The 26,042-nt window shown below is 45.4% G+C and overlaps 1 protein-coding gene across 1 annotated transcript; it reads left to right on the top strand.

Annotated features, from left to right (window-relative positions):
- The first annotated feature begins 229 nt into the window (after positions 1-229).
- Positions 230-23,646, top strand: LOC115128909 (dihydropyrimidinase-related protein 2-like). Its single transcript, XM_029659051.2, has 14 exons — positions 230-527; positions 8,120-8,208; positions 8,433-8,617; positions 9,252-9,416; positions 11,081-11,142; positions 11,935-12,015; positions 17,849-17,917; positions 18,040-18,160; positions 18,318-18,474; positions 18,643-18,784; positions 19,011-19,181; positions 20,124-20,303; positions 22,578-22,752; positions 23,306-23,646. Exons 1-14 carry the CDS (start codon positions 480-482, stop codon positions 23,395-23,397), a joined length of 1,737 nt encoding a protein of 578 aa, XP_029514911.1. The 5' UTR covers positions 230-479; the 3' UTR covers positions 23,398-23,646.
- Positions 23,647-26,042: the final 2,396 nt, after the last annotated feature.

The following is a 26,042-nucleotide window of genomic DNA, read 5'->3' as shown; positions in this document are numbered from 1 at the left end:
AGTCATTTAGCTCATTTGAAAGTTTTTCTGCATTGGGCATCTCACAGCTGGCTTTGCAGGGGTGTAGCTAAAGCTGTAGCCTACTGTATTCCCTAATTCAGGTTGAGAAATGCATAGCATAGTTCCTGATTTCTCAATGGATCGGGGCGGGGCTCTGCGCATGCACGTAGGGCTTCGTCAAGAGTGTCTGTCCCTCCCTCCCTCGGTGTGTGAGTCCGTCTGGCAAGGTTTGGCGCATCAGCGGAGAACAGGAGAGAGAGAGAGGACGTGATTTGGAGCTGCGGTTCTTTCCCTAGATTCTGCGAGCGGTGGCCTCCCGCTTTAGGACGCACGACTCCTTTTGGAATTGTACACTCTCTTTGCTGCTAACTTCCTTGCCTATTCCACACCGGCCTTATCCACCCGGCAAACCGCACTATTCTGAACACCCATTCCATTGATAGCGGTCCATTAAGCGCAGCAAGAGCAGAACAGAGAAGATGTCTGGGCAAGGCTATCAGGGCAAGAAGAACATTCCCCGCATTACAGTGAGTTAGGAAAACATGTATTCATTCCATTGAACATTGTGCATGTATTGCTACAACTATCCGTTCACCAAATCAGGCAAAGATGTGCATCGCTAAAATGAGGCTTGTGATCCGAATTAGTTGAAGCTCTCTCGGGTAGCTTTAGGCTACATCTCAAAGGTGAACGACCTGTTTGCATAAACTGTGAAATGCATTCTGCACGAGCTCTTGGTGTAATTGACGGGGTCTTTAGGATTAACATGGAGAGGCCACATTTTTGAGACTATGTAAAGAAATGATCTTTCAAATGACAATGGGCTAAAATGGGCGATTAGAGTTTTGCTTATCGGGTCAACACGCGTGATCGTTCACAGCATAGGCTGTCTTTCAAGGACTTAATTGATCTCAATTGTCTTTATTTGACAAGATGAGAGCCTGAGGCTAGCTGTCAAACTTTGGATAGGCCAAATCACATTTGGCTCTTGTAAGACTCTCCTTGAAATCAATGTTGTCCTTGAATCATTTCCACATGTAAAATTAATTCAGTCGCACAGCTGTGGTTTCGCGGACCCGCATTATAGGCGACATTTCCATGCCGATGTTCTTTGTCAGAGAACAGTATCTGGCCGGTTATCACCGTTCGCCAACGGGTGGAACAAATGCATTAGCTTTCTCGCCTGTGCCCATCCGCTGCAATGTCAAGTTAGTTTTTTGGACAATTCCAACTCCGGTGAATTCGGTAAAATTGTTATTTATATATAGGCGGGTTTAGGACATATAACCCGATATTGTTTACGAATTTTGTGTGACTCTGTGCGAGGCAGCAACCATGTCTCGCCCAAGATTTTAAATCATGGCGAGGAGAGAAAATCATAGGATATTGACAAGAGAAGAAGAATGAAAGGGGGGCGGCAGAGGCTCCAGTTTCCTGCCGTGTCTCTCAGCCTCTACATTAATGAAGGGAAATGGGCAAAAACGACTATATACTCCCGCATGTCTTTCCATATTTATATTGCTGAACTACATCATTTATAGGTTTGTCTCCAGTAGTCTATATGAACCCCCCAACTATTAATCCAACATTCATGCTTCCCAACCACATTGCAATGAACCTATGCTTCAATACTCATTTGAAAAACACCTTTTGGCCTTTGTCTTAAGAACATAGGCCTACTTCTCCATGTCATGGATGTCCTGAAGATCTATAACAGTCTAAGCTTTTATGGGAAAAGTGCCTCTCTCCTCATTGCGTGTGCATGTGAGCTTTTTTTGTGGACAAAGAAAGCAATTTGAAAGGGGCTTTGGCTGGCATCCCGGTTGGTTACTCCAGCAGGCTGTCAGGCTGGCTGGGTCTGACAAAACTGATGCAGGTTTGGCCTAAAACCTGTCACATCCCACAGCCTGCTCATATGGATACGGCAGCCGCCAGCCATGACCTGGTGAAGGGAGCAGGCTAGGGATACCCCACCTAATGATCTATTCACATAATCACACACACTATCATTCTGCAATGCCCTGCCCCTTTTACTGAGCTGTCCTCATCCCTCTCTGAACTCCTGTTGCTAAACTCAGCCATTGTCCAACATGAGGATGACGGGAGAGACAGAGAAAGAATAGAGGCACGTCTAAAGTAGCCCATATTTCAGACTGCAAGAGATTAAAGAGCAAAATGGATAGACAGACAGATAAACAGGGGTGACTGAGAGTGCAGTACCAAGGGTGACTGTGAGTGCAGTACCAAGGGTGCCTGCGAGTGCAGTACCAAGGGTGACTGCGAGTGCAGTACCAAGGGTGACTGCGAGTGCAGTACCAAGGGTGACTGCGAGTGCAGTACCAAGGGTGACTGCGAGTGCAGTACCAAGGGTGATTGTGAGTGCAGTACCAAGGGTGACTGCGAGTGCAGTACCAAGGGAGCAGCCGCAGTTGTGTGTACGTGTGCCACACCCCTGTGGCAGGGAGCAGTGAGCACACTGTGTTGTCTGCCTGTCATGTAGACAGCCTGTCACACACACATTTATGGAACCAAACAATCCCCTTCCCCTTACAGTCCAACAATCTTCTGCTTATCCAGGTCATATCCTTGTTATTTCATGCATTTATCAATTATCATAACACAGGATCAGCAAGCCAGGGAGTGTCGTCACTGTTTCAAGATAGATGTATATCTATGTGTATATCATATGTGTATGAATGTGTTTGCGGTTTTAGATCAGTTTATCATCCTCGCGCTCCAGGCTTTGCTCTGTCTTCACCCAGTTCTGGAGTAGATTCCCTGAAGAGCATAACAGTAAGTGTTAGATCAGAGGATCAGGATCCATAGTAGCCCTAACAGCTGACTCAGATATAGAACATATACTCTGTGCCAGGGGAAAGAGAACATGAGGGCAGATGGAGAGAGATGAATGAAAGAGAAACTGAGAGAGTAAGAACAAAGTACAATCAATCTAACATACAAAAACAATTCACTGCATAACCAAACACACGATCACTATAGATACACACAAAGAATGTGCTTGTATGCAACTTTCTGTCTTTCATGTTAAGTCAATTGTGATTTTTTGGGGGTTGGGTGATTATGACCAACACCCCCCACAGAAACATAGGCGTACACACTCACACAGTTGTTGAGATTGGAAAGTCAAAGGGCAGCAGGCAGGCTGCAGTACGAGGCTGTCGTCACCAGCTGGAGTGGTCAGCTGCAGACTAGGAAGCAGCACACCTCAGAGACGCCTCATCAAATATGAATGTCATCCTAAAATCACCACCTGGGGCTGCATTCAAAAGATGACTCATCCAACTCTCTCATTAATATGATTAGGTTCATTTACAGTCACACACTCACTCACTCACTCAAAGTTACCATTGGAAAATGCAGAAACAGAAATAGATTTTTTGATTTATTGTTATTTAAGGGGAGGACTCAAGGGTTCCTGTATAAAACTGATGGACTTAACTGCAGGACGGACATATCATGAAAACTTTAATGAGAGACGTCTTCTTGTTGTTCCCAGGCTCTGGGGTCAAGAGTTCAGGAGTCAGTGGAATACCTGGGATAGGGCCACTGTGGATGCCATTTTATCCAGAAGCCTCTGGCCGTGTCCGAATGCCCCTAGCAGCATTCTAAATAGTATGCATTTTGGGTATGCGAAAATACAAGTTACAATATATTGAATGTGAAATTCAGTATGCCTTAAATGCCATGATTTCATACTAATTTTGGCTTTTAATTTAGTAGAGTTCGCTGCATATTATTGAGGAAGAGAATCGTCTTTCGAGACTCGCGTGTTTTTGTCTACCGCTGATAATCAGACAAGGGGACGCAAGCTACCAAAATGAACAAATGGTGGGATTCAATGCAATTGCACATTATATGACACCTTCACAGTATGGATGAGACTAGTATTGATATTTGTGTGTACTGCATTCGTTTTTTACTAAACGGTATGTTCTAAATAGTATGTAGTTAGTACGATTATTACACAGTATGCAATTGAAGTAAGCAGTAGGCGAGCCAGATTTCAGACACGGCCCCTGTATCTTCCTGTTAGATCAGTCTCTGTTACTAAAGACAGTCCAGCCTGGCGCTGCTCATCTCCAGCCCGCCATTCTCCCACACTAATCCCATTATGCACTGTGGCCTGGGGAATTCCGTGTTCACACATTACACAAAGCACACTCTTAGTTCTAAGGGACACTGACTGCCTGCCAATAACACTTTTTCCCCTTCTACACTGTGAGATATAATCCAGCATATCCCCATTCATAAACCCTCCAATGTGAGATAGTGTTTATTTATGTCCACTTCAGCAGCTGGGCACAGGAAGATAGGGGAAGGAATGGTGCCCCAGTGCAACCTGGGATTTCTCTCTGACAAGCAAGGTTTCCTTTTTCTTTTAAGAGGTTCCGGCGGCCGCTACACAGTACAGATGGTTGGCTCAACAAAATCCATGCTTCTAAATTGGAGCGTCTGTACAGTAGCAGTCATAGTCTGTGTGTCTTAAACCAGACAGCCACCCAGCAGCTCCTGTAGTCTTTGATCAGGGGGACTGTGGCTATTCCAGATCCAGGAGACATAGAGCTGACGGGGCCTGAGGGCGGTTTCCTGTTCACCCATCCACCCATTTGATGTCACGTCTTCAACTACACGTCAGTAGTCTTTAATTCGAGCCCTCTAAAACATGATACATTGGACTGATCTGCCACACAGCGTGGAGAGAGGATGGTGCAATGCAACATCAATCCATCAGTCTATCTCTGATTGACCTCTAACCTATCCAGGCTCTAGTCTGGTGCTGGGCTTGGTTCAGATTTGTTTTTGCAGTTTAGGGAATTTCTGAAAACTGCTTCTACACTTAAATCTCAATTGAATAATTTGTATTAGGTCTGTATTAGTTGGTCAGAGATGAATGACCTGTTGTTGATATTAAACATTGACCAACACCCTAGGCATATTATTTGTCTAAGAGTTAAAAACCCTGTTCAATTGAGTCAATATCCTGTTTGTGTGTGGATAGAACTGGTTCACTGTCATGTTTGGCTCAGGTCCAGAACAATCAAAAGATAGATGCTCTCCAGAAACATGATGCCCGATGGACGATCACAGGCCAAGCAGATTGGGTACTGACTTTGACTTGCAAATGCTTCTTTAAAAGCATCTTCTTTAAAAACACAGAGAATGACTTGTAATCCTGACACAGGACCACATTTTTCCGTAACCTTTCTCGCCGTTTTTGGTAATGTAAGAGTATCTAAAAATGTAATTCTAGTTTTTAGATCATGGCTGCCTCACACATAGTTGTATGAATGTTTATGAATGGATTTCGGTAAAGGACTCCAATTTATAGTGCATTTGGAATGTATTCATACCCCTGGACTTTTTCCACATTGTGTTACAGCCTTATTTTAAAATGGAATAAATTGATGAGGGGGAAAAACCAATCTACACACAATACCCCATAATGACAAAACAAAAACAGGATTCTACACATTTTTGCTAATGTGTGTGTGTGTGTGTATATATATGCACTATAAATGCACTATAAATATTACATGTTACATTTACATAGGTATTCAGACTCTCCAAGCGAGCTGTCATGTGCCTTTTACTGAGGAGTGGCTTCCGTCTGGCCACTCTACCATATAGGCCTGATTGGTGGAGTGCTGCAGAGATGGTTGACCAAGGCCCTTCTCCCCCGATTGCTCAGTTTGGCCGGGCGGCCAGCTTTAGGACGAGTCTTGGTGTTTCCAAACTTTTTCCATTTAAGAATGATGGAGGCCACTGTGTTCTTGGGGACCTTCAAAGCTGCAGACATTTTTTGCTACCCTTCCCCAGGTCTATGCCTCGACACAACCATGTCTCGGAGCTCTACGAACATTTCCTTCGACCTCATGGCTTGCTTTTTGCTCTGACATGCACTGTCATCTGTGGGACCTTATATAGATGTGTGTACCTTTCCAAACCATGTCTAATCAATTGAATTTACCACAGGTGGACTCCAGTCAAATTGTAGAAACATCTCAAGGATGATGAATGGAAACCGGATGCACCTGAACTCAATTTCGAGTCTCATAGCAAAGGGTCTGAATACTTATGTAAATAAGTTATTTCAGTTTTATTTTATTTTATGCATTTGCAAAAAAAACACATCTCAAAACCTGTTTTTGCCTTTGCGTTATGGGGTATTGTGTAGATTGATGAAGAAAAAATAATTTTAGATTAAGGCTGTAACGGAACAAAATGTGGAAAAGGGGAAGGGGTCTGAATACTTTCCGAATGCACTGTATATGTGAAATGGCACGACAAATAATGAAATAGTGATAGTCAACCACTTGATTTTTGTTCAGTGAACAGTTGCTAAAACAGGATGGAATCATGTAGATGTGAGAATGGACTGGGTTCATCACTCCTGTCACACGAGTTATTCAGAATGTCCTGACATAGTCATTACTGATAATACATTCTTTGGGGGTTTGTTCGAAAGAGAGGAGAGAAATGTGTGTGCGCGTGCCTTTCTGCGTGTGTCTTTGTTTTATAGAATGTTTGTCAGTTGGCAGGGAACAAGTAACCACTTTTGTTGGGGAAAAAACATACCAAAGCATGTCAATGTCATAGAGATGAGTTTTCTATTCTTTAGTCCAAATGCATTTCGGGCGGGGCATTGTGAACCCCGTTGGAAAGCATTTCTGCTTGAGGCCAGGGCTTCTAGCAGGGAAACACGCTAGAGGCTGAAACTCAAACAGATCAACCTTTGTTTGTGGAGGGGGCTAAATGCCTCGTGACCAGAATTGTGCCTCTCCACTTTAGGAGAGTAGGCCGTCGCCACTGGGGCAACACAGGGAGGTGCCAGGGGGCCCAGCTCTCCCCTCTCTCAGTCTCGCACAGAAACAAGTGGCCTGGTGACAGAGGTATGGAAGACTGATTCCCAGTGATGATGCCAGAGGGGCGTGTCTTGTGGCGTGCTCTGCTGCTTGTCATTGATTCATCAGTGCATTCCTCACCCTCATTTTGAGCCATGCTGGTATCATCCTACCTAGTCAATTATCCATTCGAAGATGCATGTTCCATATTTTGTTCCTGGTCACGACATGCTGTATTCAGCCATCTGTAATAAGCACACTGTACATCTGCGTTCCCTTTCTCCCTTCCTGTATTAGCATGTGCATGAAGCATTGATCACGCAGTCTCTCTTTAAGACTCATTCCAGGCTGCTGCTCAACTCCGATCCTCTGTGTCTTTGGTTCCGATTGAACTCCGGTTCCCTCTCTCCTATTGCTCTGCTTCTCGATCTCTCTCTCCTTTATTCTTACAATCCCAAACACTTTCTGTCCCATTCTATGTCTCACTCACATACTGTAATGGTTGAACAAGCTTCACCCAAGAGCTGGTGCTGGTGCTGGTGCTAGAGAGAGAGAGAGAGAGAGAGACTTACAACACAAGCCATCCATTATCAAATCATGCCAGCCCAACACGACCAGTTGGGGCAACCATAAACATTTTGGGAGGATAACTTGTTCCTTATCATCACAGAACTCACTTGGACGAAGCCTAATATCCCCATGACGCAACAAGGCAGAACATCAGATAATGCTGTGACAGTAACACATGATGTGACACTGCCCAATACAGCAGAGGGGCAGTCGGAACGTCCCACCATGGTGGGGGTGATGGGACGGCAGGGACATGTAGGGGGGTTAAGTCTTTTGGCTTGTCTTTAGTATTTTACGTGTCTGTATTTAGTATATTAATAGCACAGTGTTAGCTGATGCTTCCCGTAAAGAAAGTGGCTGGTACTGCGGTGGTGCCAAATACAATACTCACCATCATGAGCTCATTTTTATTAGGCCATATAAATGCTCAGGACGTTCTTTGTGCGTTACATTCTGGTGTCTGCTTTCCCACACTGACATAAAAGGCTTTTCCTAAAGGAACGCTTACTTCACTGTGTTAACTCTGTGAGAATGAAGAGAACTGGACATGTGTATACTAACGAATGAATGAATGACAGTTGGCAACCCATCCCTTACAGGATGAATTGACACATAAGGAAACATTACCTTGATTCACAGTGAATTCTTCATCCAATAATATCTTTTTTTTTTAAATGATCTTGTAGAGTGACCGTCTCCTGATCAAAGGGGCGATAATCGTGAACGATGACCAGTCCTTCTGTGCTGACATCTACATGGAGGATGGTCATATCAAGTGAGTTTCACAACGACGACTACATGCTCTACTTCTCAGAAGTTAACTACCTCTGCACCATCCTTACCATGCGTTAGACTTTTAACACTGGTCGTTGTTTGCTTTTACAGACTAAATTGCAGTCGTAATGATAACTCTATAACAACTCTCCCTCTTTTCTCTTTCTCACTCTCTCTCTCTTGCTTTCCCTTCTCTCTCTTTATCTCTCTTCCTCTGACTCCCAGACAAATTGGCGAGAACTTGATAGTGCCCGGTGGGGTGAAGACCATCGATGCCCACGGGCGCATGTTGATGCCAGGGGGCATTGATGTGCACACACGCTTCCAGATGCCCGACCGGGGCATGACCTCGGTGGACGACTTCTACCAGGGCACCCGCGCCGCTCTGGCAGGGGGCACTACCATGATCAGTATGTACACTACCACCTACCCACTTTCTGTCCTCCCCCTCTCAAGAGTAATGGGCAGGGCACAGTGCCAGCTCCATCTCTGGCAGCACCAGGTCCTGAGTCCATAAAGTCTCATCTGCTACAGACTAGCGTGCCACCAAGTGCTGCTGAGTGCTGTGAAAAGTGGACTAGGGAGGACGTTCAAAACTTTTTTCTAGTAGTTTTCTAGTTGTTTATCCACTCTCCTCCTTATTGCTCAGTAATAGCATGGCCTGTCTGTAGCGTTCTACTGTCTGTCTGTAGCGTTCAGTAGAGTTCTACTGAATATCCTAGCTGCCTCAGTAAAGGTCCATCTCCCTGCTCAGCAGTTACACAGACTCCTGAAGAGTAAGGTGGCTTTTCACATCGTGCAGAATGCTGACTCCTGCTGCTCTGCACTGCAAAGTCCACAGAGCCATCTCTGTAAATGGGTCACGTCACGAAACAGAGGCTTACTGGGTCACAGTGCAGTACAGTACAATCTGGTGGATGAAACATGATGCAAGATCCTGATCTAGGCTTTTAATCTGACCTACTGCATATCATGGTTGAACACGACCAGAACAATAAGAATGAACCAATTTACTAAACAATTGTATGTGTGTGTGTCCACTAGTTGACCACGTGGTTCCGGAACCCGGGGTCAGTTTGCTGTCTGCCTTTGAGCAGTGGCGTGAGTGGGCGGACAGCAAGTCGTGCTGTGACTACTCTCTACATGTGGACATCACTGAGTGGCACAAGGGAGTCCAGGAGGAGATGGAGGCCCTTGTCAAGGACCACGGTACAGACACATCCACATTAACATCTCATAATGTGATATAGTACATTTTGATTGGTTGTGTTCATGTTTTCTCTTTCTGTATGGTTGCTAGATTTCCTACATGTACAGTACCAGTCAAAAGTTTGGACACACCTAGTCATTCAAGGGTTTTTCTTTATTTTTACTATTTTTTGAAATTGTAGAATAATACTGAAGACATCAAATCAATGAAATAACACATATGGAATCATGTAGTAGTCAAAAAAGTGTTACAAATATAAAAACATGTTTTAGATTTTAGATTCTTCAAAATTGCCACCCTTTGCTTTGATGACAGCTTTGCACACTCTTGGAATTTTCTCAACCAGCTTCATGAGGAATGCTTTTCCAACAGTCTCGAAGGAGTTCCCATATATGCTGAGCACTTGTTGGCTGCTTTTCCAAACTCTGCTGTCCAACTCATCCCAAACCATCTCAGTTGGGTTAAGGTCACATGATTGTGGAGGCCAGATCATCTGATGCAGCACTCCATAACTATCTTGGTCAAATAGCCCTTACACATCCTGGAGTGTGTTGGGTCATTGTCCTGTTGAAAAACAAATGATAGTCCCACTAAGCACAAACTAAATGGGATGGTGTATTGCTACAGAATGCTGTGGTAGCCTTGCTGGTTAAGTGTGCCTTGAATTCTAAATACATCACCTACAGTGTCACCAGCAAAGCACCATCACATCTCCTGCATGCTTCACGGTGGGAACCACACATCCGTTCACCTAGTCTCACAAAGACAGGATGGTTGGAACCAACAATCTCAAATTTGGACAATTTATACTCATCAGACCAAAGGACAGATATCCACCAGTCTAATGTTAATTGCTCGTGTTTCTTGGCCCAAGCAAGTCTCTTCTTATTATTGGTGTTTTTTAGTAGTGGTTTCTTTGCAGCAATTCGACCATGAAGGCCGGATTCACGCAGTCTCCTCAGAACAGTTTATGTTGAGATGACAGTTACTTGAATTCTGTGAAGCATTTATTTGGGCTGTAATTTCTGAGGCTGGTAAAGTTAATGAACTTGCCCTCTGCAGCATATGTAACATATGTAACTGGGTTTGCGACTGCACTTGAAGAAACTTGAAGTTCTTGAAATTTCCGTATTGACTGACCTTCATGTCTTAAAGTAATGATGGACTGTCGTTTCTCTTTGCTTATTTGCACTGTTCTTGCCATAGTATGGACTTGGTATTTTTCCAAATAGGGCTTTCTTCTGTATACCCCCCTACCTTGTCACAACACAACTGATTGGCTTAAATCCACAAATGTACTTTTTACAAGGCACACCTGTTAATTGAAATGCATTCCAGGTGACTACCTTATGAAGCTGGTTGAGAGAATGCCAAGAGTTTGCAAAGCTGTCATCAAGGCAGAATCACAAATATATTTGTATTTGTTTCACACATTTTTGGCTACTTCATGATTCCATATGTGTTATTTCATAGTTTTGATGTTTTCACTATTATTCTACAATGTAGAAAATAGTAAAAATGAAGAAAAACCCTGGAATGAGTAGGTGTGTCCAAACTTTTGACTGGTGTACTGTATGTTCATATGTTACTGGTCTCTTTGCCTCTCTTTGTTTCTCATCCCAACTCTCTGTACCTTCCTTTGACACGTGCTCTCTCTCCTCAGGTGTCAACTCTTTCCTTGTCTATCTGGCTTATAAGGGCGTTTTCCAGCTTGCTGACTCTCAGGTAGGACTTACCTTATCATATGGTAGCTTTTTTTTTTTACGTTGGCTCCCTGTTTGTCTTACAGGAAACACACATCGATCGCTACCGCCACAAAGGACATGCAAGGTTAAAATAATCTTTAAGAAAAAAGTATGAAAGGAATTCACCTCTTTTTGCGCCACATTAACTGTACTGTTGAAAGTTATGGGACAAAATCACACTGAATCCTCAATTACATGCACTGTAAGACTTTATATACTGTAGCTCTCCAGCCCTCCCCACCCAGCATATCCCATGGCCTGCTCTGGGCTGAGTTGAGGAGGGAGGGTGGGGGAGGTTGAGGCATTAATTGTGTGTGTATCCAGTGGGAGTAAGGGACGATGAAAGAATGCACCAGTCCAAGTCTTTGTGTCTGACTCATGGTGAAACAGATTAATCTTGGACTGGAGGCTCCTTTGAAAACGGCCCGCGTTGGTCTTTGCACCTGTGTGAGGAATGCATTCAGGCTGCTTGGCCAGAGCATTTCATTCTATTTTGTGCCGGTCTCCCAAGGAAACCTATGGTAGCTCTTTATTATATTTCTGGCTTTTGGGAGATGATTCATACAAGACTCACACATCGCTCATACATCAGTAACAGGTTCTCCTCTACCACTGTTGTATTTGAGACCTTCAGAGTGAGTTTGCATGGTGTGAAATTGGCATTATTGTTCACTTTGCTCAGCTATCAGAGTATCCTCATTTAACTTTACCCTGTCTGTTCTATGACCCATCTGTGGTTGTCTCAGGCTGCTGACATGGTTATGTCCTGTAGGTCTATGAGGTGTTCAGTGTGATCCGGGACCTGGGGGCCATCGCTCAGGTCCATGCTGAGAATGGAGACATTGTGGCTGAGGTAAGACCTGAGGCTAATGGTGGGGTAAGGCGGTTTTCTCTCTCTAAAATGGCGCCGGAAGAAATGGCAGCAGTTTTACGGGCGCCCAACCAATTGTGCTGTTATGTTGTTTTTTTTCGCGTTATTTGTAACTTATTTTGTACATAATGTTTCTGCAACCGTATCTTACGGCAAAAAAAGAGCTTCTGGATATCAGGACAGCGATCACTCACCTCCGGTTAGTATTTCTTCCTCGACAAGCAGGACGCACAGGACATTCTCTGAACTCCCGACAAGGCCAACATCTCAGTTATTGTCAAGAGGAAGAGACGCAGGTATAGAGGACAGAGTGGGGTGCCCCCAGAGTGGGGTGATTCGCAAAAGGCGAGTTGGAAAGCTGCCGTTACCATCGATATTACTCGCCAACGTGCAATCATTGGACAATAAATTAGACGAGGTACGATCACGAATATCCTACCAACGGGACATCAAAAACTGTAATATCTTGTGTTTCACGGAATCGTGGCTGAATGATGACATGGATATTCAGCTAGCGGGATTTACACTGCACCGGCAATATGGAACAGCACACTCCGGTAAGACGAGGGGGTCTGTGCATATTCGTAAACAACAGCCAGTGCATGAAATCTAAGGAAGTCTCTAGATTTTGCTCGCCTGAAGTAGAGTATCTTGTGATAAAATTCAGACCACACTATCTGTGTGGCTGTTTATTTACTACCACAGGCAGATGCTGGCACTAAGACCGCACTCAGTCAGCTGTATAAGGAAATAAGCAAACAGGAAACCGCTCATCCAGAGGCGGCGCTCCTAGTAGCCGGAGACATAAATCAGTTCCTCCTAATTTCTATCAACATGTTTAATGTGCAACCAGAGGGAAAAAAATTCTAGATCACCTGTACTCCACACACAGAGACGCGTACAAAGCTCTCCCTCGCACTCCGACCACAATTATATCCTCCTGATTCCGGCTTACAAGCAAAGATTAAAGCAGGAAGCAACAGTGACTCGGCCTATAAAAAAAGTGGTCAGATGAAGCAGATGCTAAACTACAGGACTGTTCTGCTATCACAGACTGGAACATGTTCTGGGATTTTTCTGATGGCATTGAGGAGTACACCACATCAGTCACTGGCTTTATCAATAAGTGCATCGAGGACCTCGTCCCCACAGTGACTGTACGTACATACTACATACCCCAACCAGAAGCCATGGATTACAGGCAACATTCGCACTGAGCTAAAGGGTAGAGCTGCACCTTTCAAAGTGCGGGACTCTAAGAAATCCTGCTATGCCCTTCGACGAACCATCAAACAGGCAAAGCGTCAATACAATGCTAAGATTAAATCATACTACACCGGCTCCGACGCTTGTCTTATGTGGCAGGGCTTGCAAACTATTACAGACTACAAAGGGAAGCACAGCCGCAAGCTGCCCAGTGACCCAAGCCTACCAGACGAGCTATGCTTGCTTCGAGGCAAGCAACACTGAGGCATGCATGAGAGCATCAGCTGTTCCGGACGACTGTGTGATCACGCTCTCCGTAGCTGACGTGAGTAAGACCTTTAAACAGGTCAAAATTCACAAGGCTGCTGGGCCAGACGGATTACCAGGACGTGTGCTCCGGGCATGTGCTGATCAATTGGCAGGTGTCTTCACTGACATTTTCAACATGTCCCTGATTGAGTCTGTAATACCAACATGTTTCAAGCAGACCACCATAGTCCCTGTGCCCAAGAACACGAAGGCAACCTGCCTAAATGACTACAGACCTGTAGCACTCACATCCGTAGCCATGAAGTGCTTTGAAAGGCTTGTAATCGCTCACATCAACACCATTATCCTAGACCCACTCTAATTTGCATACCGCCCCAACAGATCCACAGATGATGCAATCTCTATTGCACTCCACACTGCTCTTTCCCACCTGGACAAAAGGAACTTCTATGTGAGAATAATATTTATTTACTACAGCTCAGGGTTCAACATCATAGTACCCTCAAAGCTCATCACTAAGCTAAGGATCCTGGGACTAAACACCTGCAACTGGATCCTGGACTTCCTGACGGGCCGCCCCCAGGTGGTGAGGGTAGGTAGAAAGACATCTGCCACGCTGATCTTCAACACTGGAGCCCCTCATGGGTGCGTGCTCAGTACCCTCCTGTACTCCCTGTTCACCCATGACTGCATGGCCAGGCACGACTCCAACACCATCATTAAGTTTGCAGACGACACAACAGTGGTAGGCCTGATCACCAACAACGACAAGACAGCCTATAGGGAGGAGGTCAGAGACCTGGCCGGGTGGTGCCAGAAGAACAACCTACCCCTCAACGTAACTAAGTCTAAGGAGATGATTGTGGACTACAGGAAAAGGTGGACCTCAGCATGCCCCCATTCTCATCAACAGGGCTGTAGTGGAGCAGGTTGAGAGCTTCACGTACCTTGGTGTCCACATCACCAACAAACTAGAATGGTCCAAACACACCAAGACAGTCGTGAAAGAGGGCACGACAAAGCCTAATCCCCCTCAGGAAACCTAAAAGATTTGGCATGGGTCCTCTGATCCTCAAAAGGTTATACAGCTGCAACATCGAGAGCGTCCTGACTGGTTGTATCATTGCAATTGCTTGGCCTCCGACTGCAAGCCACTACAGAGGTTAGTGTGTACACCCCAGTACATCACTGGGGCTAAGATCCCTGCCAGCCAGGACCTCTATACCAGGTGGTGTCAGAGGAAGGCCCTAAAAATTGTCAAAGACCCCAGCTACCCCAGTCATAGACTGTTCTCTCTACTACCGCATGGCAAGCGGTACTGGAGTGCGAAGTCTAGGACAAAAAGGCTCAACAGTTTTTACCCCCAAGCCATAAGACTCCTGAACAGGCAATCAAATGGCTACCTGGACTATTTGCATTGTGTGCCTCCCCCAACCCCTCTTACGCTGCTGCTACTCTCTGTTTATCATATATGCATAGTCACTTTAACTATACATTCATGTACATACTACCTCAATTGGGCCGACCAACCAGTGCTCCCGCACATTGGCTAACTGGGCTATCTGCACTGTGTCCCACCACCCACCAACCTCTCTTTTACGCTACTGCTACTCTCTGTTTATCATATATGCATAGTCACTTTAACCATATCACATTGTTCATACTACCTCAATCAGCCCGAATAACCGGTGCCTGTATATAGCCTCACTACTGTTATTTTTCACTGTCTTTTTACTGTTTTATTTCTTTACTTACCTATTGTTCACCTAATACATTTTTCCGCTGTTGGTTAGAGCCTGTAAGTAAGCATTTCACTGTAAGGTCTACTACACCTGTTGTATTCGGCGCACGTGACAAATAAACTTTGATTTGATATTGTCACACCAACCTTCTCAATATTGCTGACTTAGTACACAAGGGGGCACCAAACAAACACAGACTGCTAACAAAATTAGCACAAGTAATAACGAATTTCCATGGGGGTTGCTAGCTAAATATGCTAACGAGCGAAAACGAAAATAAGCGATTTGCAAAGACAGTCAATCCAGCTCGTGTGTGTGTAATTTTTGGTGAGTTTGGACATTTACAAGCGAATGTGAACGAGAGACATTGTGCAAATTGTGGCAGTCCAGGGGGCAATAAATAAGGCACACAATAAATAAGACAGCGAGAGTCAGTTTTGCGGTGCTTAAACAAAAGTTGTTCTTTAATAAAGGTTGGGGGGAACGGGGAGGGGAGAAATACATCTGAAAGTCTTCTCATGTAACGCGTGGGTCACTGTGTTCAGTGTGGCTGTTCCTCGGACCGTCTCTGTTCATTTGAATTTTTTTATTTCACCTTTATTTAACCAGGTAGGCCAGTTGAGAACAAGTTCTCATTTACAACTGCGACCTGGCCAAGATAAAGCAAAGCAGTTTGACAGATACAACAACAGAGTTACACATGGAGTAAACAAACACAATCAATAATACAGTAGAAAAATCTATATACAGTGTGTGCAAATGAGGTAGGATATGGGAGGTAAAGGCAATAAATAGGCCATGGTGGTAAATGAATTACAATATAGCAATTAAACACTGGAATGGTAGGATGTGCAGAAGATGAATATGCAAGTTGAGATACTGGGGTGCAAAGGAGCAAGATAAATAAATAAATACAGTATGGGGATGAGGTAGAGTGGATGGGCTATTTACAGATGAGCTATGTATAGGTGCAGTGATCTGTGAGCTGCTCTGGCAGCTGGTGCTTAAAGTGTCCATATGAACAAAAAAGAGAGTGAGAGTGATGAGTCTGGGGTTTCAATACTTGCGCTGGGAGTCTCTGGGAATGGGTCCTCTTGCTTTGGGTCCAAAGAAAAGGAAGAGAGAAAGTTGAGTCAAACATTACCTAGTATCTTCTTTGTCGTCTGATCGAGGTGCTTATCATACTCACTGCTGTTTTTCTGGGGTATAGGAGTACCCTCTGCCTGTCTACCCAAGCGCCCGAGTGACTGCACCTCTACTTATACCCATTTGGGGTAATGAGGGAACGGTGGGACCAATTCCAGGTCCAATTGGTTGCAGCACCTGGACTGGGTAGTATGGGTGTTGAATCACCAGCCCCAGTCAGTGCCTGTAGAGCTGTCCATGGTGCTGACTCACCTTGGCCTCTGTAGCCCTCTGGAGCTGACTAAGGATCTGCTCTTTCCTTGTAGCTCCCTGCTGGCCCCCGGGTTGCCACAAAAGGAACAAAGTTTTGACGCATGCTTGTCTAAAGGACAAACTGTACTTGTGTACACACTGTGTCTGTGGAGTCTGGCGTTGCTAGGGCAACGGGCTTGCCTGCTCTGCTCAGAGAAGAGGGGGGGAGCAGACCGAGAGGAGAAAAAAAGCAAGGAAATCAAGATAGCACTGGCAACTGTACAGATAACTCATCCAAAGGGCTTTGACTTCTCAAACAGGGCAGATGATGCTTCGTCACCTTATTAATTCAGTCACTTACTTAGCTAACTAGCAAGTTAAACTTAGGGGTTGCGTTAACTCAGAATTCAGCATTTTTCACGCAGAAAGAAAAGATAAAACACAATAAATATCTTGCTGCGTTTTGTAAGCGCTCATCTAAAATGCTTCTTATTGTAATTTCTTCTCGGCATCTGACAAATGTTGTGCTTCAGTTTCACTTCTCTACTCAGATGAGAATTCACAAACAGGCATTCTATCACCAGACAGCACTGACTGATGTGTAGCTACTTTTCTCCGGTACTTTTCTCTGTGTAGCCAAGTTTCACTTCAAGCAAAACATTAGCAAATGTACCTGGCTACATTCTTTCTATGATAAACATTAGAAGTATAATGGCCATGCATCGTTTTTGCAAAACGTACCTTGTTTTTTCATTGTAAGCTTAATTACTTGTGTGGCTGCCAGCCAAATAGCTTTGCACTTGTGTTGTCATCTGATGAAAATGAAGCTATTTTCTGCTGAATGTGTTGCACTAATGTATTTGTTGTGAAGGAAACCATAGTTGCACGTCCCCGATCACTCTATTGAAGCAAAAGAAACGCTGTTGACTTTCAAAATAAAACGAGACCCCTGTCAATACACAGCCGGACAACACAGCTGGGCTCACCTGCACCCGCTTTATCCCGTTGTGCTATTTACAAACAAACAGGTGACTGGCTTTCAACAGTATTGACAGTATGGAAAAACCATCCCGTGGCTATTCCCAAATTCCCCGGTATATGGTATATACAGTATACCGCCAAAGCCCAGCTAACAATACACCATTTGCTGGACTATCAAAACCCGATCTATAATATCAAACACTGGACATTTTTAAAGCGTACCTGTTCTGTCCATTCAGGAGCAGCGTCGTATCCTGGAGCAGGGCATCACTGGACCTGAGGGACACGTCTTGAGCCGTCCTGAAGAGGTATAATGCATCAGCATTTGACCTCGGAGTTCTTACGTTTCTGTTTTTATCTTCACTTTCTATTTTCAAAATGCGTCCTTGCATGGTCACCTTGACCTCTGAACCCTGGGTGTGTCTTTCAGGTGGAGGCAGAGGCTGTTAATCGTTCGGTGACAGTAGCCAATCAGACCAACTGTCCCCTCTATGTCACTAAGGTGATGAGCAAGAGTGCTGCTGATGTCATCGCTCAGGCCAGGAAGAAGGGTGAGAGACTGTTGCTAGGCTGTTGCTAGGGTACAAACATACGGAAGGATGAAGGGAAGATGCACATGTGTGAGCCAAAAAGAAGGGAGAGGCACCATAATAGGTCAATAACATCATTCATTTTGTAATCACATGATGTTTCTGATTGGCCTTGCAGGCACGGTGGTGTACGGGGAGCCAATCACTGCCAGCCTGGGCACAGACGGCTCACACTATTGGAGCAAGAACTGGGCGAAGGCTGCCGCCTTCATCACGTCCCCGCCCCTCAGCCCAGACCCGACCACGCCCGACTATCTCAGCTCCCTGCTCTCCTGGTGAGAGCACTAACTCAGCACCATTACACTGGATTGGGCCATATGGACAAATATCCGTATTCATACGGTGTAAACTGTTATCATGGTGACAAGGTCTAGTAGGACAATCATCCCACTCAGAGTCCAGGTGGCACAGTCTAATCTCTTGTCCTGTGCCTTCCTCCCCAGTGGAGACCTTCAGGTGACTGGAAGTGCCCACTGCACCTTCAACACTGCCCAGCGCGCCGTGGGCAAAGACGACTTCACCCTCATCCCCGAGGGTACCAACGGCACTGAGGAGAGAATGTCCCTCATCTGGGACAAGTGTGTGGTGAGAGACTACATATTTTATATATATAAAACATACAGTATACTCATATACAGTACATAATATATACAGTAGAACGTACAGTGTACATCATGTGTAGAATGTGTATGCATTGTGTGAATTTGCACATTCACACAACAATTGCGTACACACTCATCTATGTCCATAAAAATGGGATTTTCTCCCAAAGTTAACTGCCCCATTCTCTGTGTTCCCCTGGCTCATCCAGGTGACAGGCAAAATGGATGAGAACCAGTTTGTGGCGGTCACCAGCACCAATGCTGCTAAGATCTTCAACCTGTACCCCCGTAAGGGCCGCATCGCTGTGGGCTCTGACGCCGACCTGGTCCTCTGGGACCCAGACGTCACCAAGATCATCTCAGCCAAGAGCCACAACTCGGTCAGTCAGTCACACACTCACTACGCACAAATATTATATCTTCAGATAAGCGCAGTCTACTGTATATCCAGCCATATGGTATTACACCACAGATTCATCTTCGGGAAACTGCCCAAAATTAAATAGTTAAACTTTGAACATTCAAGTGAACTTGAGGTTGAATTGCAATGGTTCTATGAAATTACCATATTGGTATTTTTATGGTGATCTGACTCCTGACCACATGTGATTGGTTGGGTTCCCCGGCTCTAGGGCGTGGGCCTTATGGTAACTCAGAGGAGTGATGTCACCCCCAAACTCTGCCAGAGTACGGGAACATGTCATTTCTGATTGTTAGCAGCCAAATCACAGTGTGCTTGCGTGTGTATGTCCGTGTGTGTGCTTATGCAATCTAATTGCTCTACCTCTCTGTGTTCTATGGTTTCTTTCTTTCCATTTGGTCATGAAATTGACTAATGTACATGGGGAAAATTGGTAATTCAGAGAGACATAGTGTGTGTGTAATGGGTGGTCCAGCCTCTTGGTGATCTCATGCTTTTTCTAAGCCCTGTGGAGCCCACTAAATGGCCATGACCTCAGTCCTAGTCAGCCAGTAGTTTTTACGAGGGTGGTCACACTCCACACTGCTCTCCACTGCCCACACCAGCCTGGTAACTCTGCTCCTCGCTGCCTGGCTAAATCAATGGTCTGTGGTGATCAATGATGCTATCTCAGGAGGGGTTTTCAATTGCCATTTATCTATCCCTTCCAAAACCCATAGGGGACACTTAATGATTTGAACATTGGCCCACTATAAAATCGCAGCGCACTGGCAAAGGATGGAGGAGGAGGGAGGTCCTCCACACTAGTACTAAAACCAATCAACTCACACGAATCATAAGAAAAATGATCTATTGTACTACATTCTGTCTCTCCTCCTCTCTCCCCCTGTCACTCTTCCAGAATGTGGAGTACAACATCTTTGAGGGTGTGGAGGTGCGTGGCGCCCCCCTGGTAGTGATCAGCCAGGGTAAGATCGTCCTGGAGGAGGGGAACCTCCACACCACCGAGGGGTGCGGCCGCTTCGTGGGCCGGAAGCCCTTCTCAGACTACGTCTACAAGAGGATAAAGGCCCGCAGCAGGGTAAGGCACTGTTTTGGAACTGCGCCATCGTGGTGTGCTGTCTTTTGCATTGATGTGTTTTATTTCCAAGGGAGTGGGTTTCCTTTTCAAATACCCTGTATCATGTTAAGTTACTGACTCATGATAAGATGAGGGTATTTGCTGACAAGTTGCTGTCAGTAGCAGGGTAAAAGTACTGTCACTACAACGGATTTCCATCATATGGATTTTTTGGTTGTACAGTAGTTATTATATATTTTTTAAGGTATATACAGTGGGGCAAAAAAGTATTTAGTCAGCCACCAATTGTGCAAGTTCTCACACTTGCACAATTGGTACACTTCAACTATGACAGACAAAATGAGAAAAAAAATACAGAAAATCTCATTGTAGGATTTTTAATTAATTAATTTGCAAATTATGGTGGAAAATAAGTATTTGGTCAATAACAAAAGTTTATCTCAATACTGTGTTATTTACCCTTTGTTGGCAATGACAGAGGTTAAACGTTTTCTGTAAGTCTTCACAAGGTTTTCACACACTGTTGCTGGTATTTTGGCCCATTCCTCCATGCAGATCTCCTCTAGAGCAGTGATGTTTTGGGGCTGTTGCTGGGCAACACAGACTTTCAACTCCCTCCAAAGATTTTCTATGGGGTTGAGATCTGGAGACTGGCTAGGCCACTCCAGGGCCTTGAAATTCTTCTTACGAAGCCACTCCTTCGTTGCCCGGGCGGTGTGTTTGGGATCATTGTCATGCTGAAAGACCCAGCCACGTTTCATCCTTAATGCCCTTGCTGATGGAAGGTAGTTTTCACTCAAAATCTCACGATACATGGCCCCATTCATTCTTTCCTTTACACGGATCAGTCGTCCTGGTCCCTTTGCAGAAAAACAGCCCAAAAGCATGATGTTTCCACCCCCATGCTTCACAGTAGATATGGTGTTCTTTGGATGCAACTCAGCATTCTTTGTCCTCCAAACACGACGAGTTGAGTTTTTACCAAAAAGTTATATTTTGGTTTCATCTGACCATATGACATTCTCCCAATCTTCTTCTGGATCATCCAAATGTTCTCTAGCAAACTTCAGACAGGCCTGGACATGTACTGGCTTAAGCAGGGGGACACATCTGGCACTGCAGGATTTGAGTCCCAGGCGGCGTAGTGTGTTACTGATGGTAGGCTTTGTTACTTTGGTCCCAGCTCTCTGCAGGTCATTCACTAGGTCCTTCCATGTGATTCTGGGATTTTTGCTCACCGTTCTTGTGATCATTTTGACCCCACGGGGTGAGATCTTGCGTGGAGCCCCAGATCGAGGGATATTATCAGTGGTCTTGTATGTCTTCCATTTCCTAATAATTGCTCCCACAGTTGATTTCTTCAAACCAAGCTGCTTACCTATTGCAGATTCAGTGTTCCCAGCCTGGTGCAGGTCTACAATTTTGTTTCTGGTGTCCTTTGACAGCTCTTTGGTCTTGGCCATAGTGGAGTTTGGAGTGTGACTGTTTGAGGTTGTGGACAGGTGTCTTTTATACTGATAACACGTTCAAACAGGTTCCATTAATACAGGTAACGAGTGGAGGACAGAGTTTCAGGTCTGTGAGAGCCAGAAATCTTGCTTGTTTGTAGGTGACCAAATACTTATTTTCCACCAAATACTTTTTGCCCCACTGTATATATATTGTTTAATCAAATTGAAAAGGACTGGAGCTGGTCAAACTCGCAGTTTAATGTACAAAATTATCATCTTTCCCTAAAAGCTTTTTACATGAAAGGGGAACTTAATTTACATGACAGGGGAGGTTAATTTACATGACAGGGGAGGTCAATTTACATGAAAGGGGAGGTTAATTTACATGAAAGGGGAGGTTAATTTACATGAAATGGGAGGTTAATTTACATGACAGTGGAGGTTAATTTACATGACAGGGGAGGTTAATTTACATGACATGGGAGGTTAATTTACATGAAAGGGGAGGTTAATTTACATGAAAGGGGAGGTTAATTTACATGACAGGGGAGGTTAATTTACATGAAAGGGGAGGTTAATTTACATGAAATGGGAGGTTAATTTACATGAAATGGGAGGTTAATTTACATGAAAGGGGAGGTTAATTTACATGAAAGGGGAAGTTCATTTAGATGAAAGGGTAAGTTAATTTCACCCTGCAGACAATCGATCTGAGATCGACTTAAGTTTTATTCATGGAGTTTTGGGGGGGGGGTTTAACCCATGCAGTAGGTTCGGGTTGTTTGATCTTGACTCTTGATTCTGCCTCCTCCCTGTTCTCCAGCTGGCTGAGCTAAGGGGTGTTCCCCGGGGGCTGTATGACGGGCCTGTCTGTGAAGTGTCAGTCACACCCAAAACTATGACTCCTGCCTCCTCTGCCAAGAACTCTCCAGCCAAGCAGGCAGTAGCCGGCGCCCAGCCTGTCCGCAACCTGCACCAGTCAGGGTTCAGCCTATCTGGTGAGGAGCACTGGGGTGGATCCATGAATCCATTCACTAGAGATATCTATCTGACATTATACCTATCTTTTTTTTAACCCCCATTTTCTCTCCAATTTCGTGGTATACAATTGTTAGTAGTTACTGTCTTGTCTCATCGCTTTAACCCCTGTAAGGACTCGGGAGAGACGAAGGTCGAGAGCCATGCGTCCCCCGAAACCCAACCCAACCAAGCCACACTGCTTCTTAACACAGCGCGCAGCCAGCCGCACCAATGTGTCGGAGGAAACACCGTACACCTAGCCCGCCACAGGAGTCTCTAGTGCGCGATGAGGCAAGGATATCCCTGCCGGCCAAACCCTCCCTAACCCGGCCAATTGTGCACCGCCCCATGGGCCTCTCGGTCGCAGCCGGGCTCCGGCTCTGGGCTCGAACCCAGAGTCTCTGGTGGCACTGCGCCACCCGGGAGGCCTATACCTATCGTAGTTTTGATGATAAACTATGATATGTTCATAACAATGAAAATGTCATAAAACAGTGATATTGACTTCCTCCTCCTCTTCTGTACTTGTAGGTGCTCAAGTTGATGACAACCTTCCTCGGCGTAACACCCAGCGCATTGTGGAGCCACCTGGTGGCAGGGCCAACATCACCAGCCTGGGTTAACCCCTCCCATTGGCCACCAGGGGAAACGAGGGCTTGAGAGGGGCATCAGGGACTAGGGGCCATTCCACCAGGAGCCAAACCAATTCTCCCCTCCTCAATCTCTTTCCCCCGTCTCACGATCCGTACATCTCTCCCCCACTCTCTCTCCCCCACTCTCTCTCCCCCGCTCTCTCTCCCCCGCTCTCTCTCCCCGCTCTCTCTCCCCCACTCTCTCTCCCCCACTCTCTCTCCCCCTCTCTCTCCCCCGCTCTCTCTCCCCCGCTCTCTCTCCCCGCTCTCTCTCCCCCGCTCTCTCTCCCCCGCTCTCTCTCCCCACTCTCTCTCCCCACTCTCTCTCCCCCACTCTCTCTCCCCCACTCTCTCTCCCCACTCTCTCTCCCCCGACACCCCGCTATAAAGGAGACGCCTATAAAAAAAGATTTGCCTCATTGGAAGAAAAAAAAGAGACGAAAACAACAGCCCATATTTGAGCACTTTTGACTGTATTATTTAGTGTTCTCTACTGTACTTTCTTCCTGCCATGTATCATTCAGTTTATTTTTTGATGTTCATGTCATAGTAGAGGGGTCAAGTGAGACTAGACTGAGCAGTTTTAACACGGCCAAAAGGTCAAGACAGTGCATGTCGCATTTGTATGGAGGAAGTCCTATCTGTTTCTGTTCGTCTTTTTTCATTTTCAATGTAGGTTAAATGAAGTACAGAGACACATAGGTAACATGTTCTACATCAGATTAGTTGCACTAACATTATGTAGTGAACAAACATGGAAGAGATAAGTCGCTTATGCTTTCCTCAATATTGATATTTTCACTGGTGTGTGTTTGTTCTCTACTGTTTATACAGCCTGCCCTCCACTGTGCTCGTCCTTTCCCACACGGTTCCCAAGATCAGTACAGCACTGGCTACCATCAACACAATTCATTGACTTGTCCATTGTTATTGTTTAAAGCTGGCAGTATGCCATCCTCGTCCTCCGGGTTACGGGATGAGGCATGAGATTAGTAGTAAGCCGAACCACTGTTGAAAACCTTAAAGGAGCTTCTGACTGGTGCTCATCTCATGTCATCCCACCAGTAGCTTTGTTTAAAGGAATAAACGGACTGAAAAAACATGGTCCATATTTGGAAGCTGCTGGTGAGCCAGGAAAGTCCAGTAGATTAGAGGAGAAGGGGTTTTGGCAGGCTGTGAATAGAGCGCTGTATGTGTGTCTCCCAGGGAGAGGCCATCATGGAACTTAACGGCCCATGAGAGGAGATGTGACTCAAATGTAGGATGTTGGGAGGAGTGTAACCGGGTCGGCAGCGAAGGAAGGGAGATTTGTCAGAATCCTAGGGAATGCCCAATTTTTCATAGCCTCGTTCAACTCACCCTCTTTGCATGATGGTGCCACACTCGTACTCAGCTACGCTATAGTACAGTATGTGCCCATATACCTCGCCTGAAGGGGATTGTGGTCTATCACTGTAATGGGATCTTTGAGATTCATACACCATTTAATTGACAGTGTTGCAGGCAGCATCCCTCCCTCCTGTTCTAGAATGTCCCAGTACCAACCAGTGCATTCAGAAGACTGAATGTCTTTCTGCTCCCGGCCTCCTCTTTTTAATTCATGCACTCCCCTTTTCCTTTTGAACTCTTTATGTGCCTGAACCCACAGAAGTTGGACTGATAGTTCGATTTTGTATTATTATTATGATGGTAAGATAAAAATGTAAAATAGCTGATGTTAACCGATACAAAGGTGCCAGATTTTGTTATTTCGTATTCCACTGATAGTGCTCCTTTAAAAACAACCATGCTTACTTAATATGTTCTAATGTTTTAGTTTTTAACTGTTCCTATATTTGGTGTCATTCTGTAAGTAAGTGGCCTGAGACTGAACACTATTCATCTGAGCTTGAAAGTAGACATGGAGTAATGTATATCTAACTAGTGTGCAGTGTTAATGTGTAAGGGATGGGACACACACTGGTCCCAGTGCACCACTCCTTGGGTCTCAGACCTGGAGTGCTGGTAATGGCCCTTCGTTTTGTACGGTCTGGTTTTCATTAAGGCAAAGCAGTATGGCAGCTGTTTTTCTACCTTCACTCGCATGTCAGCGAGATCCTGGCCTAAAAGTCGCTGTTCTGCAGTGTTTCGCCTTTTCCTCTCCATGACTCAATACAGAGCAACACACTCACACTGTGACAGACGCGCTCACTCACACTGTGACAGACGCGCTCACTCACACTGTGACAGACGCACTCACTCACACTGTGACAGACGCGCTCACTCACACTGTGACAGACGCGCTCACTCACACTGTGACAGACGCGCTCACTCACACTGTGACAGATGCGCTCACTCACACTGTGACAGACGCGCTCACTCACACTGTGACAGACGCGCTCACTCACACTGTGACAGACGCACTCACTCACACTGTGACAGACGCACTCACTCACACTGTGACAGACGCACTCACTCAAACTGTGACAGACGCACTCACTCACACTGTTAGACACACTCACTCACACTGTGACAGACGCACTCACACTGTTAGACACACGCACTCGCACGCATGCACTCACAGAACAAGGGGTGTCTGTATGTCCTTCCAGCACTGTGCTGTGTCTTGGACCCTTGGTTTTCCTGGCTGTGTTAAG

Source organism: Oncorhynchus nerka, linkage group LG4 (genome assembly GCF_034236695.1).
Source record: "Oncorhynchus nerka isolate Pitt River linkage group LG4, Oner_Uvic_2.0, whole genome shotgun sequence".
In the NCBI taxonomy this organism is placed as follows: domain Eukaryota; kingdom Metazoa; phylum Chordata; class Actinopteri; order Salmoniformes; family Salmonidae; genus Oncorhynchus; species Oncorhynchus nerka.
This window is presented reverse-complemented; position numbering and strand designations above follow the sequence as displayed.

What these genes read in the sequence shown, in the direction of transcription:
- LOC115128909 (XM_029659051.2), top strand. Translation starts at nt 480, where the DNA reads ATGTCTGGGCAAGGCTATCAGGGCAAGAAGAACATTCCCCGCATTACA. An exon ending in AGAACATTCCCCGCATTACA is followed by an intron (nt 528 to 8,119) that starts GTGAGTTAGGAA and finishes ATGATCTTGTAG; the next exon opens with AGTGACCGTCTCCTGATCAA. An exon ending in TCCAGCTTGCTGACTCTCAG is followed by an intron (nt 11,143 to 11,934) that starts GTAGGACTTACC and finishes TATGTCCTGTAG; the next exon opens with GTCTATGAGGTGTTCAGTGT.